Source organism: Tiliqua scincoides, chromosome 2 (genome assembly GCF_035046505.1).
Source record: "Tiliqua scincoides isolate rTilSci1 chromosome 2, rTilSci1.hap2, whole genome shotgun sequence".
Taxonomy (NCBI): Eukaryota; Metazoa; Chordata; class Lepidosauria; order Squamata; family Scincidae; genus Tiliqua; species Tiliqua scincoides.
In genome coordinates this window covers 265,687,971-265,704,379 of record NC_089822.1, presented here as the reverse complement: position 1 = coordinate 265,704,379, position 16,409 = coordinate 265,687,971, and the positions used below count along the sequence as shown (strand labels likewise).

General features: G+C 49.9%; 1 protein-coding gene across 3 annotated transcripts in view; it reads right to left on the bottom strand.

Annotated features, from left to right (window-relative positions):
* Positions 1-237: 237 nt before the first annotated feature.
* LOC136640377 (zinc finger protein 850-like) overlaps positions 238-16,409 on the bottom strand; it is a 55,199-nt gene continuing 39,027 nt past the window's right edge. The window contains exons 1-9 of one of the 3 annotated variants that reach the window (XM_066615456.1): positions 13,517-13,556; positions 12,955-13,121; positions 11,877-12,017; positions 10,341-10,423; positions 8,423-8,549; positions 7,356-7,438; positions 6,760-6,886; positions 4,861-4,950; positions 238-4,307 (exon numbers count right to left, since the gene is read on the bottom strand). In XM_066615456.1, the coding sequence (XP_066471553.1) occupies positions 2,674-4,307; positions 4,861-4,950; positions 6,760-6,886; positions 7,356-7,438; positions 8,423-8,549; positions 10,341-10,415 (2,136 nt within the window). In that variant the 5' untranslated portion in view covers positions 10,416-10,423; positions 11,877-12,017; positions 12,955-13,121; positions 13,517-13,556 and the 3' untranslated portion in view covers positions 238-2,673. Of the gene's footprint in view, positions 4,308-4,860; positions 4,951-6,759; positions 6,887-7,355; positions 7,439-8,422; positions 8,550-10,340; positions 10,424-11,876; positions 12,018-12,954; positions 13,122-13,516; positions 13,557-16,409 lie in introns of those variants that run through there. The other 2 variants (XM_066615457.1, XM_066615458.1) reach the window with 2 other exon arrangements.

Here is a 16,409-nt window from a genome sequence, read left to right as displayed (position 1 = left end):
CCCCTGATCAAATATAGGTGCTGCCTAATGTGTGAGACCCACCTTCCTCAACAGGTCTCACTCCCCGGAAAGTACATAGAATCACGGCCAAGTCTGGGAGGAGGTTTGGGCTGACTGGAGATTCAGGGCAGCTCAGTCCTGTTTGTTAAACTGGATATTCCACCTTTCCCGATAAGGTCACCATGACAGGACGCAGCAGTCAGTCTTGAGGAGTACAGTTTATTAGCCCAACTCTGAGCTATACAGGTTTATGCTGTCAGCTGTAGTGGGGTGAGAGATTGAAGGGGGCCCAAAATACCTGAAAGCCTAGGAGCCAGGCCATGGGTTAATTCGGCCCTGCCTGCACTGTACCCAGAGCAGGTTAGCTGCAGGGTGGAGGTCACCTCAGGACAAGGGGATATTTTTCACCTTACCCCCATGTACAGCCCCAGCCTGTCCTATGAGACTAGATGTACCTGAGCAAGCTATTTAGCTGGCACAAATCCAAGCAGTTCATGTAAGGCTCCCTGGACCAGGACAGGGGTTAGGATGCAGTCTGCACCGCCACGGCTGATCCTGCCCCCTTCACAGGTCCAGTCTGCCTCTTCTTCTGCCCTCCACACAAAAAACACCCCCTCCTCATCTGGAATGTCCTCCCACCACCCTGTCCCAGCCCCTGCACTGCCAGACAGAAACTTAACCCGTTGGGCCGGTGCAGGGTCCACATCTGGCCTTCCTGGGCTGGTGGGGATCTCTGCACCGGCCCAGCAGACTCCTGAGTTGACCCAAATATGCCTTATGGCACATTTATGACACTTTGGAGCTGGTGCAGGGGACCTGCGCCAGCTGAACCCACTGTCAAGATTGTGCCCGGAGGCAGTTTGCTATTAGCTCCAGATGCTGCTATTTTACAGAAACATCCTGCTGACCTGTGTACATTTACTGACTATAAAAATGAAGAGTTGGCTGGTCCCAACTCAGAGGGGCGGGCCATGCAACAAGCCTTCCTCAGAGGCCCACAGTGTGTGGGCAGGTTTACACAGGAGGTCCAGTTCCTTTTGGACCCCAAACAGTGCTCGGCTTTACAGGCTAAAGACGTTGCTTTGAAACGAGCCCAGAAACAAATAGGAAGACAAGGAAGCTGGTAAGGCAGCACTTTCATGTGAACAGAAAATCAGCTCCCCTCAGCCACCCCTGCTGCATTCTCCACTGAAAAACATGCACTCACAGAGCACCTCACAGGAACCTCAGGAGGGAATCGGTCTGCAGGGCAACACAAAGCTCTGGCCAAGGAAGTGCATGACCTGGAACATAAGGAAAGCCTGGCTGGATTGTGCCAAAGGGGGCTCATTTAGTCTACCATCCTGTTGCCCATGGTGGCCCACCACCTGCCCCTAGGAAACCCCAAACCCGGACAGAAAGGCCTGTGCCTCTCTCGCCACTGATCCCCTGCAACTGGGATTCAAGGCAGAAATGAGAGACAGCAGAAGGGTGCCCTTCAGTGGATGGATTCAATTCGCTAATCTCTCACAGGTAACAAAAGAGTGGAAGGGGAGGACCCTTCCAAAGACCAAAAAAAAAAAACAAATCATAGGATGGAGGCCATTGGCAAAGACACCTTTGGGGGCTGCAACAGTCCAGAATCTGGCCCTTTCAGTGGCACCAACCCCCAGGAATGGACAGTCAGGGTGTCTCAGGGCTCAGCCCACATGCAGCTTCAGGAGCACGCTGGGACCCTAGGCTGCACGATCCTACAGGCTGCAGGAGTTGATGTTGGCACGAGGGCTTGACCTGGCACTGCCTGGAGTTCAGGCCCCCACGCTCAGCACTCCTTCCCTATCCCTGAGGATTTGACTCAGATTCCACTTTGCCACCCAATTCCTCCTGCTCCCTCCTAGGCTGTGCTTCTTCTTCCTCTTGAGCTTCTCATTTCACATGCTCTTGCCCGCAACAGGTCCCCTCCCTTTGTCAACCCCCCTTCTCCTTTGTCTCCCCATATATCCCTTCAGCTCCTCGAACTCTTGGGTGAGTCATAAAGGCTGAGATTCTTTACATGCCGCAGCACTTACATGGTTCCGCTTTTGACTGGATTTGACTGAACTGTGAGCAATGAATGAAACCTTTCCCCACACTCCAAGCGTTTATACCAAAGGAATATAGTTTGGTGCAGTTTCTCCCCTGTGTGAGTGATGCAGTCAGCTTGAGCTCCAGTTGAACCTGTTTTCACACTCCAAGCATCTATACCTGGGGTGGCCAAGATGCAGTTCATCAGCCATCTGAGCCACTTTGATATGGAAGGGGCAGCTTGAGTAGGTTGGCGGAGCTTCTTTTTGCATCACAATTAATATAAAAGTTTGTTTTTTTTAAATGATGGATATAAACTAAGAGTCTAGTGGATTAAAACCTCTATTTCAGTGAGTAAATATTTAGTTTACAGTAAGTAAATTTTTGGACAAATTTAAATACTTCTCCACGATTGCGATTCTCAAATTTCTAGTCTATTGTAAGTGGCTCTTTGGCATTCCCTGATTTATGATTTCTACTCTGTGTGGTTTCTTTGATGCACAGTCAGGCCTCTCCTCTCACTGAAACTCTTTCCACATAACAAGCATTTGTAGGGCTTCTCCCCTGTGTGGGATTATTGAGGTCTGAGCTGTGACTGAAGCTCATTCCACTTGAATGGAATGGAACCATTTATATGGTTTTTGCCATGTGGGTTCTTTGATGCACAAGCAGATATGAGCTCTGATTGAACCACTTTCCACACTCCAAGCATTTATATGGTTTTTCCCCTGTGTGGATTCTTTGGTGAATGCTCAGGCCTGACCTCTGTCTGAAGCTCTTTCCACACTCCAAGCATTGATATGGTTTTTCCCCCGTGTGGGTTCTCTGATGGGCAGTAAGTTTTCCACGCTCACTGAAGCTCTTTCCACACTCCAAGCATTTATATGGCTTCTCCCCTGTGTGGGTTCTTTGATGCTTAACCAGGGATGAGCTGTCGTTGAAACTCTTTCCACACTCCAAGCACTTATATGGCTTCTCCCCTGTGTGGCTCCTTTTATGGAAACTCAGCTTTGAGCTCCTAGAGAAGCTCTTTCCACACTCAGTGCATTCATATGGTTTCTCTCCGGTATGAATTCTTTGATGCACAGTCAGATCCCCGCTATGAATGAACCTCCTTCCACACTTTAAGCATGGATATGGTCGGTCCCCTGTGTGAGTCCTTCGATGCACAACTAGGTTTGAAGAACGAGTGAAGCTCATGCCACACTCCAAGCATTTATATGGTTTCTCCCCTGTGTGGATTCTTTGATGAAAGCTCAGGCCTGAGCTCTGTCTGAAGCTCTTCCCACACTCCAAGCATTGATATGGTTTTTCGCCTGTGTGGGTTCTCTGATGGACAATAAGTTTTCCACGCCCACCGAAGCTCTTTCCACACTCCAAGCATTTATATGGCTTCTCCCCAGTGTGATTCCTTCGATGGAAACTCAGGCTTGAGCTCCCAGAGAAGCTCTTTCCACACTCAATGCATTCATATGGTTTCTCTCCAGTGTGTTTCCTGTGATGCAAAATCAGCTCCCCGCTATGAATGAACCTCTTTCCACACTTTAAGCATTCATATGGTTTCTCCCCTGTGTGCGTTCTTCGATGCACAACTAGGTTTGAGGAACGAGTGAAGCTCATTCCACATTCCAAGCATTTATATGGTTTCTCCCCTGTGTGGCTTCTTTGATGCACACTCAGGTCTGAGCTCTGACTGAAGCTCTTCCCACACTCCAAACATTGATATGGTTTCTCCCCTGTGTGCGTTCTTTGATGCAAGGCCAGGCTGTCACTCCTAGCGAAACACTTCCCACACTCCAAGCATTTATAGGGTTTCTCCCCTGTGTGGATTCTTTGATGCACAGTCAGGGTGTCACTCCTACTGAAGCTCTTCCCACACTCCAGGCATTGATATGGTTTCTCCTTTGTGTCATTTATTTCATGCATAGTCTTTCCAGTTGCTTTTTCTAGGTCAACTGAGATGACATTGAAGTCCCTCTCATGAAGAGCATCACCTTTATTACTCCATTCCTCTGTCTCACTTCCATGCTGCTCCTCTGGTTTGTCGTAATGCACAGCTTTCTCCCTTGTGTGGATATTTTTATGGAAGATAAGATCTGTGCTGGTGCTGAAGCTCGTTGTTGTCTCAGACAATATAAATGCTGGCCTTCCCTCCTCCCTTCTTGATCCTTTCTGGTCTCTAAATGTTACTTCCTGTACATCCTGCCTGTTTGTTTCTGGTGACACCCCACGTGGTTTCCTTTTATCCTCTTCTTCATTGCTTCCTGGAACAGAGAGAAAAGCTTGATGAGCAGCCTAATAGAGAAATGGGACGCCAAACACTTTAGCATATTTTCTCAAAAGGAATCGCCAATATGTTCAGTGGCACTGACTCCCAGGAAGGTATTTATTAATTTCCAGTATTTTTCTCCTTCCTTTCTCCCCAAAGCGTCCCAAGGCAACAATTCGAAGCATTGCTTAGGACTGCAGCCCTTTAAGTAAACCATTCACAGTTGGCTGTTGTGCAGGAGAAAAAAATTAAGGCTGCCAGGCTTGTTGCAACCTGACTCACCCAGGGATTGGGACAGCTTCTTATCCCTTGTACACAATGTTTCTTTGGAAAAGTCACAAGAGGGGTCCTCCCTCTGGATTCTCTCAGGCTTCACAACAGTTTCAATGCCATATTATCTGTGCTACATGGTGGCACAGGAGTCATTAGGTCCCTTAGGGGACATTTGGTCAAAATTTGCTTCCATTGGTGAGGTGTCCCCATTCAGCCAGCACACACTGATCCACAGCTACTGTTGTATTAAACAGTTTTGTGTGTAACAGAATTACCTGCTGATGCCTCTTCTTCCTGGAGCTTCTGGAAAAATGCACTCTCCCATTCCTCTAGCTGGGTAATAATGGAATGTTTGGGAAACTCTTCTGAGAAAGAAACAAGAGAATGAGTTCCTACTAGCTACAAAATATCAAGTCTTTCCAAACGACTGCCCCCCACCTCCAAAATGGCTCGGAATAGAGCAGGACAAGAGGTGACTTCGCTGAATTCTCACACATGAATCAGCTGCATGGTCAGCTTTGAAAGTGTCTGTCTAGTTTATGTAAGTACAGGCTCACTGCTCATGAGTGCTGGAATGATGGACCAGTTGGGAATCCAGTTGTGAACGAGAACCCAGCCATGCTTCTCTCTTCAACATCTCAGCATATGGAAGAATCAACCTGAAGGATAGCTGTCCCTGTCCTCTTGTGGCAATTCTCTCTCTGCAAAGAGACTGGGAATTTAGGCAAGCAGAGAAACAAGGTGGCCTTCTCCTGCCTTTTCATCTCCTCAGCAAGACTCTCACCAGGACACCAGATTCCCAGTCTGGAACAGCCATAGCTCAATGGATGTGTACTTGTTTTGCACAAAAAAAGATCCAGAATCTATCCCTGGCATCAACTCAAGAGAGGGCTGGGAGACATCCCTGCTTCAACCCCTGGACAGCTGCTGTCAATCAGTGTAGACATTACTAAGCCAGATGGGTCTGACTCAGAAGGCAGATTCCCTCTGTCAAAGAACAACAAGAATGCCTTCCCAGACAAGTTCAGGCTGAGGAGCAAGGGCTGCTTAAAAGGCCAAGACACCTCTTGTCTTCCCTTCGGCTCACAATGTTCTTCTTGAGCAAACCCGTTTTTCATAACAGGAGAGAATGCTAAGATCTGTCACTGAAGGAAAACAAAACAAGGAGGACTTAAGCTAGCAGTTTCTCCATTGGATCCGATGCCCATATAGGGCTGGCACACCAGTAGGTCCAAAAACTTTGCTTATGCCCACAGATGACATCCAAGATGGCATAAGCCACGGGCCCTGATTGGGCAAACATACATGGCTCTTGGTATCAGCAAGAGATAAAAATAATCTAGATTCCTCATTCCATTCCTACTTAAATGAAAACTTCCCACATGATGGGATGAAGAGTAGCTTTATGGGCCAAGAAACCCATGGGCTATCCTCTGACTCAAAATGGCAGTTCAACCTCCTCCTGTACAAAGCTGTTTCTCCTAACAAGAAAAAGTAGCAAGATCTGGTCAGTAAAGAACACCAAGAGGTGGAGGACTCCAGTGGCCTCTTCCTCTGTTTGGCTCTGATGCCAAATAGGACGGGCGAAGTGGCAGCTTGCAAAAGCCCTTTTTGGCACCTGCACAGACCAAGTCAAAGATGGCAGCAGCCACAAGCCCTGGAGGTGATCTGGAAAACATGTGGGAGTCAGGAGAAATAATCTTCAATTCTGAGCCCCCTTCACTTTACGCCTAAAACCTCCTATAGAGTGAACCAGCGGAGACCCACATCATGCTTCCAGCACAACACGCCAGTGTTTCTGTGGAGACATCAGGCACAGCCCCTTAAGTCAGCCAGAGAAATCCCACATTCCCCGGGTGATAGGACCAATGGGTCATGAAAAATCCCACCAGCAGCAACGCCTAGTCCTCGACAAACAACCAATTCATAGGGAAAGAAGCTAAACAATACAAAAGAAGGACTGGAGGAGGTGTAACAAGCACAGTCAGGTACAAGTGGTGCATTTTGCAGGTCCAGAGAGCATCAGTCAGGCCATGCTCAGCTCTGTAACAGCAAGGAACATCAGGCATATCCAGGATATGACTTCCAGTCCCACATGCAATCCTAACAATGGGAAACAGGAAGAGCAGCTCACGCCTTTGGTTCCTACACACCAAGAAGAAGGACACCCTTACCCACAGAGGACACCATCCCGTAATTCTCCGGCATGACATCCCTGTACAAAGCCTTTTGGCCTGGATCTGGCAGAGCCTCCTCTTCCTCTTTGACACGCACAGTCACCACCTCGGAGGATACCAGACCCTGGAAGGAAAAAATAAAACAGTTCTGTTCCCAGAGAGAATATCCCATCCTTTTGATAGAACATTTCGGCGTTCATTGAGCCTGCTCTTGCCCTGGGCCATAATCTCAACCTCAGCCTCATAATCTCAACCTCAGCCTGCTTTCAGCCACCTTGTCTTGCTCACACTCACGAACAAGCATGATCAAGGACCCCACCCCCGATGCAGTGGAAAAAGGAAGAGTGCTGCTTAGATAAACAGATTCTCAACTATAAGGAACATCCAACAACATGCGAGGGCATCTTAATAAATTGAGACAAATTACAGGATTTTACTGGTTATCTGACTCTCCAGCTGTTGGAGTTCTCTGGAGTTCGCACATTTCTTCTGAGTGGTCAAATTCAATATTTAAAACATCAGACAAAAAGGCCTGGAAGACAGAACGACGACAAGGTGTTCCTTGCATTTTGCTCTGGTGATCTGTCCCTTACCTGAGCAGGCTGCAGAGTGGCTGATTCTGCTCCATGAGAAACTGGAGACGTTCTGCAATGTGGCCCTGATGCCATCCCACTGCCTGTGAGGGAGACAAGCCTGATGGGAAGTCATTGAACCTTTGGGCCCTCTTCCTTCTGCAAATGGACACTATTTCCCTGACCCAAAAATGTCTCAGCTGGGTGAGACACATCCTCATTCTTCCTCCGTCCGCCTGCCTAGTCACCTCCATCCTTTCCTTGCAGTCCTTGCTCCTTCAAAGCATTTCAGGCCCACCAAGACCCACATTTCCTGCTGCAGTGTCTGCCTCCATTCAGTCCTCCTGCAGCTGTTCTTTCACAAAGCCCAGTCCCTAGGAGTGACCTTGAGCAGCACACAATACAGGTGCTATATCCATTCCTGGTGATGTCCTGGAACTCAGATGATTATACCTGATGGGGGGGGGGACACCTTGATTTGCCAGTGCAGGGGGCAGGAGGAAGTCAGATGTAATGGGGGCATCTTGGCAGTGCTTTTTCCCAGAACAGTCGTGGGTGGAATTTCTATTATCTCTCTAAGGGCCCAGTAGTAAATGGCTAATAGTGCTGCATCTCAGGGCCAGTGCTAGGTGTCATAAACATGCCGAAAAGCATGTTTATGGTACCCTTGGAGTAAGTAGTGCTGTGCCGTAAAGCATGTTTATGGTACCCTTGCAGTAAGTAGAGCTGGCTCCAGGCCAGCCCCAGGCAAAGCTGCAAAAGGGCCAGGAGGTGGAGGATGCACTGTAACTGGAGGCAAGTTTGATGAGTGGCGGTAAGGAGATTTGAGGCAGTGGAGAGATGCTCCGGGGTGGTGGAAGGGCGGAGCATTGGGAAGAACCACGGTCAGGTACAAGTGGTGCATTTTGTAGGTCCAGAGAGCATCAGTCAGGCCATGCTCAGCTCTCTAATAGCTAGGAACATCAGGCATATCCAGGATATGACTTCCAGCCCCACATGCCCCATTTTATGGTTCAATCCTAACAGTGGGAATCAAGATCAACTCATGCCTTTGGTTCCTACAAACCAAGACTGAAGGATACTCTTACCCACAGAAGCCACCATCCCATAATTCTCTGGCATGATATCCCTGTACAAAGCCTTTTGGCCTGGATCTGGCAGAGCCTCCTCTTCCTCTTTGACACGCACAGTCACCACCTCGGAGGATACCAGACCCTGGAAGGAAAAAATAAAACAGTTCTGTCCCCAGAAATAACATTCCACCCTTTTGATAGAACATTTCGGCGTTCATTGAGCCTGCTCTTGCCCTGGGCCATAATCTGGTTGGGCCACGTCACAACCTCAGCCACCTTCTCTTGCTCACACTCACAAACAAGCAACCTGTTGAATCCATCTGGCATTCATTCAAACCCTGAAATCTAAAACAAATCATGATGAAGCAAATGGCCAGCAGCAGCAGCTGGGCCACGGTGTCCAACTGGAAGAGGAGGGGGTAGAGGCTCCCTGGCGAGACTCGCAGGACAGTTAAAACAGTTTGGAAGGACAGTGCAGTGTGTGACAGACTTATAAAGGGCTCGGGAGAAAAGGCTCCCCTCCACTCCTCACTTCAGCCACCATGATCAAGGCCCCCCTCCCTGTGTTACGTGAAAATCCCCCTTTTCCTTTTCAGTTGTGATTTTATATCTGGTTATGTTATTATGGACTAAAATATCATATAGGACACACTTCTCATACAGGCCAAAAAGGAGTCAAGTCATTTCTCACTCATTTCTCTAGGGACACTGGAAGAGGAAATCCATTGTTTAAATGTCTTTATTGTTTAAGTCAATCACTGAATGTGCAAACACCTTAGGGGAGAAAAACTCTAGCAACAAAGACTCTAGCAGCAAAGTCTGAATCATTGTATTACTTAACCTCCACCTAAATCGTTGCTTATTGTTAACTCAATCACTGCTTATTGTTTACATCCTGACTCCAAATTCCCCACAGAGGTGACAGAAAGCAAGCTACCCTCCCCCAGGAGGTCAGCCTTTGCTAATAGCTGACTCCTTGATCTTCCTGATTTTTTCTTGCATGCTCCAGTGTCCCACTGTATGTAGTGAGCATGCGCATCCAGCTCTAGGCCACATCCGGGTCATTCAGGTCAGCAGAAACCCTTAAAAGAAGGCTGCCATGTACTCCCTCTCTCTCTCTCTCTCTCTCTCTCTCTCTCTCTCTCTCTCTGGCTGCCTTCCAAGGCAGAGGTCCTCAATAAGGACTCTTCCCCCCTCCCATCCAACTGCTCCTCAAGACAGGTAACTATATCTTGTGTCTGGAACCTTTTCCCTTCTCCCCCCCCCCTTTTTTTCTCCCCTTCTCTACTCATCTTTAGTCAGCAACTGGGTTGGCAGATCTGGGACCCCTAAAATCCTTTCCTAAAATCTATCCTTTTCTGATCTCCTCGGAATGCACCAAATACACTCCACATGCAACCACCAGAAGCTAGGTACACTAGACACAAGTACTAGAAACATATACTTATCAATTTTCCATGTGCATTATGTATTCCTGTGTGTTTTTGTAATAAAAATATAATCTTTGATTGAAAGTTCTCTTTCTCCCAGTCTCTTTTCAAGCTAAAAAGGAATTTCTTTGCATTATGCTGTCTTGTTATCTAGCCTGCGATCCTGAAGTTTCCAAAAGGGTAATATAATAATTCCCCTTAAAACATAACAGCCCTTTTTGGTAACACCCTGATGCAGTGGAAAAAGGAAGAGTGCTGCTTAGATAAACAGATTCTCAACTTTAAGGAACATCCGACAACATGCGAGGGCATATTAATAGATGGAGACAAATTACAGGATTTTACTGGTAATCTGACTCTCCAGCTGTTGGGAGTTCTCTGAAGTTCACACACACTCTTCTGAGTGGTCAAATACAATATTTAAAGCACAATACAAAAAGGCCTGGAAGACAGTAGGACAACAAGCTGTTCCTTGCATGTTGCTCTGGTGATCCGCCCCTTACCTGAGCAGGCTGCAGAGTAGCTGATTCTGCTCCATGAGAAAGAGGAGATGGTCTGGAAGGTGGCCCTGATGCCATCCCACTGCCTGTGAGGGAGACAAACCTGATGACCCTTCGTGCCCTCTTCCTTCTGCAACTTGACACTATTTCCCTGACCCAAAAATGCCTCAGTTGGGTGAGACACTCACATCCTCATTCTTCCCCTCCCTGCCAGTCTAGTCACCTCCATCCTCTCCTTGCAGCCCTTGCTCCTTCAGAGCATTTCAGGCCCACCGAGAACCACATTTCCTGCTGTAGTGTCTGCCTCTATTCAGTCCTCCTGCAACTGTTCTTTCACAAAGCCCAGTCCCTAGGAGTGACCTTGAGCAGCACACAAGACAGGTGCTGTATCCATTCAAGGTGATGTTCTGCCACTCAGATGATTATACCTGATGGTGGGGATGGACCCTGATTTGCCAATGCAGGGGGCAGGAGGAAGTCAGATGTAATGGGGGCATCTTGGCAGGGCTGTTTCCCAAACAGTCGCAGGTGGAATTTCTATTATCTCTCTAAGGGCCCAGTCATAATGGCCAATAGTGCTGCAGCTCAGGGCCAGCGCTAGGTGTCATAAACATGCCGTAAAGCATGTTTATTGTGCCCTTGGAGTAAGTACTGCTGTGCCATAAAGCATGTTTATGGTACCCTTGGAATAAGTAGTGCTGGCTCCAGGCCAGTGCCAGGCAGAGCTACAAAAGTGCTGGGAGGTGGAGGATGCCCTGTCACTGGAGGCAAATTTGATGAGTGGCGGTAAGGAGATTTAAGGCAGTGGAGAGATGCTCCGGGGTGGTGGAAGGTCGGAGCATTGGGAGGAACCAACCCGGGAGAGGGTGGGACCAGCAGAGTCCTCTTCTGCCAGATCCTATCCTCTGTGTTGGGCTGAAAAGCCCAACACCAATCTTTTTCCAATCTGCACCAACAAAAGAGCCAGCACAGACTTGATGATTCCCATTGTGGGGTCTGTGCCTTTATTTAGGGGAAGCGGACAAACGTCCCGTGAGGATACCTCAGGCCATCTGCGTGGGGCAGCTGGGTGCAGCAGTAGCTGCTTGGAAATGCTGCACCTGGCACCACCAGGGCATTTAAGATTGGGCTTAATGTCCGAGTTCCTCAACCAGTGATAGGGGTACCACTGGTGGTATTTGAGGCATTGTCTGGTGGTTTGTATGGGACCCCTGGACACCTACTGCCTGGCTGTGAGACCAGCAAAGCAACACAATAGATGGTAGTAGGAGGTTGTGCTCGGAGTTGAGAGCTTCAAAGCATGCTCTTCTGCACTTGAAAAATCCTTCCCATCCACCCAGAGCCTCTTACTGGTGTTTGTCACATTGCATAAGACCTCCCAATCCAGAAGCAACTGGTGATGATGCCATCACCATTTATTCCCAGTGGTAATTCCAATAGGTGCACCACATCAAGTGGTCCGGAAGATGGGAAACGTTGAGAAATGCAGCATAAGTGGAATGAAACCCCCCCCCCCACCAGCTCCACTGAGGCACACACCTGGAATGATGCAGGTGCTTTGACAGAGGCTGTGTGAGGGCAGCGCAGAGATCTGGGGCTTTGTCTTCTCAGGACACTTGTAGCCTTTTTGGCTGCAAACTCCAGCTCTCTTAGTAGGAAGGATTTTTATTCCACCTGCCTCTGTTCATGCCAGGAGCAAAGAAACAATAGAGGATGATGGTAAAGATATAACATACAATGAAAATACACTTTAACACACTTTTAAAGCACCCATCCCCTTCCGTTTCAGGGACAGTCCTGGGCCTAAGAGTTCTCCAGCGTCCCTCCTTCATCCCGCTCCCTGGTGCAACTCCTTTAGCTTTCACACTGTTCCGCCTTCTATGTTGTCCCTGTGAAACAAACCTCCCAGCATGGAAACAAAGCCCTTAAGGGAGATCCAGAGATTAGCATGAGAGGGAGGGAGTGGGAGGGTATTGGGGCAGGTCTTCCTTCTAGTTACCACCTCCACTTTTATGCCTGTGTGTCTCCCCCCACATGGGACTTTTCTCCCCCCTCCCATGACTTTCCATTCACTCCCACCCTTCGTCCCTCTAGGAATCTAGAGCCACTGATTTTAACCCTTAGAATGCCTGTGAGCCAAGGAAAGACTCCTTGCAGTGTCTGCAAGTGTCTGCAGTGTCTGGGCTGGAACCTCCACTCCCAGGAGGGGAGACACATCTCTGGTCAGGCATTCCGGCATCCTCGATGATGCAGCATCTCATTGCACAGTGAGCAGCACAGACTCTGCAGCTCCTCCGGGAGTGATGAGATTCTCACCCCCAAGGCTGCAAGTGGCAAACTCTGACCCAAGCTGTCAGTACCACACTGGTGCTACTTCAGGAAGTGTCTGGTGGAATGCATGGGACCCCTGGACACCTACTGCCTGGCTGTGGGACCAGCAATGCAACACAACAGCTGTCCCATCCACCCAAAGCCCTTCCCGGTGTCTGTCACATCATATCTGGGCTCCCAACCAAGAACTGACTAGTGATGATGTCCTCACCAGTTCCTTGCGTGGAGAAATGCTGAGTAAGTGGAATGAAACCCCCACCACCATCCGCCCAGCTGAGACACACACCTGGAATGATGCAGATGTTTTGACACACACTGTGTGAGAGCCGGGCAGAGATCTGGGGCTTTGTCTTCTCTGGGTCAGGCCTGGACTCTGGAAGGATCCTTCAACTCCAGTGCTCTTAGGAAGGATTTTTATTCCACCTGCCTCTGTTCACGCCAGGAGCAAAGAAGCTGAAAACAGTCCAAGCAAGAAGGGAGGATCTGAAGGACATGCAATTAAAAGACAAGGCACTTGAGAAGCCCCCACCCCCTTCCCTTTCAGGGACAGTCCCAGGGCTCCAACATGGTTCTCGGACATCCCTCCTGTGCTCAGTTCTTCCTGCCAGCTCTGACACTGCTCCCCCTTTGGCCTTGTCCCTGTCGCACAAACCCCAGCACAGAAGCAGAGCCCTCTAAGGCAGCCCCAGAGGGTCGCATGCAGCTGGGGGGGGGGGCAGGAGTGTCACAGTTCCTCTCCAGCCCCCCCTTCCCTTCCCTGGCTGAGCCTGGCTGTCTCTCCCCTCTGGGGCTTCTCTCCCTCCCACCCAGGAGCCCTGGGACCCACTAACCGCCCCAAAGGGACCCACCAGGGAGGACTGCTGGCCTGGAGAAGGCAGGCAGAGGAAGGGGCGGAGCAGGAACTTGCTTCCCATTTACTCCTCCTGTTAACCCTCGTGGTGCCTGTGCAGAGGAAAGACTGGCTGGCTGGACCCTCCTTTCCCCTCCTCCTCCATCCGAAGCATCCGATGCGCATTGAAGGGCGTGACTGGGGTCTCTGCTGGTCCCTCACCTGGTGCTTGCGGCGGGCGGGCGAGGGGCGTCCTCAGAGGGGCTTCCCGTCTCCCTCCTGCCTGGTCTCTCTACAGCACTGCGGGGCAGGCCTGGAAGACCTTCCAGGCGCCCCTTCCCCCTGCTGTCCTCCCACCTGGCTCCGGTCCTGATGCCGCATCCCATTCCCTGCATCCAGGTCCTTCCCACTTGTGCGCAGCCCCCTCTGGGGGTCGTCCTGGGATGCCTCCCAGGCAGGTCCTGGTGGCTTCTGGATGCTGCTGCCCACCTGTTCTTCTGCCTTCTTTTATCTGGGGCTTCCACCGACCAGGGCTAGTCCTGCAAGGGCACAGCATCAGATCCTGGAGACACTGCTCTCTGTGCCCCACACATCCAGCTGCACAGGGTGGGAAGCCTGTATAGCTGAGAGGTGGGGGCTTCAAGCCCACCACGCTGCCACAGGCCCGACTCCCAACCCAAAGCACACCATGTGAGTGTTCCCAGATTTTTAGCATGGAGACCCACCTTTAAAAAAGTTTCACTTTACCAGCCGCTCCCATCTCTGTGGCTATAATGGGGACTGGGCAGCAGTGCACCCCCCAAGAAGCAGGTGTGTGTCTGTGGTTACAAGTGCCCATAACCCTCTATCGCTGTATTAGTTCACAAGGTGGGGGGGGCAGGTCTGGCTTCTACTTATTCTGTTACAATCAAGCTTTTCAGCTCTACAAACAGGGTACATATTGTGAGTGGTTTGGCCATAACACCAGGCTATTAAGCCTGCAGTCCTTTGCATGCTTACATGGAAGTAAGGCCCATTGAGTTCCATGCAACTTGCTTCAGAGTAGCCATGCCCGCCTGCTTGCATAGCGAGTCTGCTTCTTTTTGCCCCTGAGAGCATAAGAGATCCAGCGAGGCACTGGTTGAGTCCAATTCTTCACTGGAATCCACCTCTTGCCAGCCAGCACTGTACCATCCTGACTGTCTGCTTCGCCAGACACAGACCACACCTGTCCAAGCCTCTTTGGGCAATAATAAGGACTAGAGACTTGCTTTTCTGTTATGCAAGAAAAGAGAAGGAAGGGTTCGGATCCTCAGTCTGCAGACCTCCAGAATCAACTTCTGTGCCTTTGGATCAGAGCCCAGTTCATGTTCCTTCTTTCCTGGGTGTGTTCCTTTGTGCTCACTGCTGCCCGGTCTCAGAGGCCTGAACTGGACATTGAGCACAGAGGGGCAGTGGGAGCACAAGAGGATCAGAGGAGGATCTCCTCTGATGACAAGGAGAGTTCTAGGGCAGACTCCTCCCAGATGATTCCCAGCTTCATCTCCTGCCACCAGAGCATCACACACACACACACACACACACACACACACACACAACAGTGCATCAAGCACACACTCACAGATAGTGTGGCATAGCATGAAGTAAGGTGAAGGATGGTCAAATGCACCATTGAGGCCTGTGGAGGCCATCCTTTGCTTTGAATGCAGGGCTGTGGAGGCCATCCTTTGCTTTGAATGGCCAGGGCCGGACTCTGTGGGGGGTCAGTACCTCAAGGCAGAGGTCAGTGCCCATGGCTTTGAGCAGCCCCACCCTGCGTGCCCAATACTTTAGGTACACCACTGACAAATTGCACTCTCTGTGGAAACCAATTATACTGCTCTACCGGCTTGTCACACATTGCCATTTCACATTGCCAGATCTTAACTTGCGCTGGTACAGACAGGCCACAGTGCCCTGTGCTCAGGGTCGTAAGTACCTCCATTAGGCTCCATTAGGCTGAGTAAGCTTCAGGCTAGGGGGCCATCAGGAACATACAGCAGTGCTGGAGCTATTGAGGAGGTGTTGGTGCAGCGCTGGCCCATCCGAGCTATCCAGGAGGAGGAAGGGGGGATGCCACACAAGCCTATCCTCTGGCAGGCATCTCCCTTACCCCTCCTTTCTGCCCCTCAACTGCTCCACAGCTGATTGGCCAGCTTCTCTTCAGTTCCTGGCAGGCACCCTCTCCGTGTGCCCTGATCCTTGGTAAAGCAAGGCTCAGTTGCCCTGGCCGGAGATACCTAAGTCAGGCATCTTGCTGGCTTGCTCCACCCTTCCTACCCTCCTGTCATCCCCTCTTCCTTCAGCAGACTAGTGGCACGTAGAGGGCTTGGGAGCTAAGGGTACTACTATCCATGCTTACCTGGGACTAAGCCCCATTGACTATAATGGGACTTATTTCTGAGTAGGCATGCCTAGTATGGGGCTCTGAGTGTCTCATCTCCTCCACCCCTCCCCACCCTATCAGTCTCTGCCAGGCTCATTTCCATAGGGCAGTCAACTCCTCTCCATCCTTTCTCCCTCAGCCCCCATCTGCAGGAACCATTTCCACACACCTCTCCCCACTCTTGTGTTGTCCTCCTCTTCTGCCCCCATTTTCTCTGTCACACTCAGCCACTGCACTCTTCCCCCCTCCCCACAAGTCCATCAATGAATTAGCAGCGACCAGGAGCTGATCAATCAATGGTCTGGAGGAAAAGACTGCAGCTGTTGCTGCATAAACCATGTGTGAGAGATGTGCCAGGCTGCTGGAGGCGTTAAATGAGACCAAGGCTTGAAAAGGCTTGAAAAGTTGGAGGCTTGAAAAGTCATTGTCATTGTTAAATAGTAGGTCCATGTGAATAAATGAAGGCCAAGTGATAATAGCTCAATGCATTTATATAATCTTATGAAGA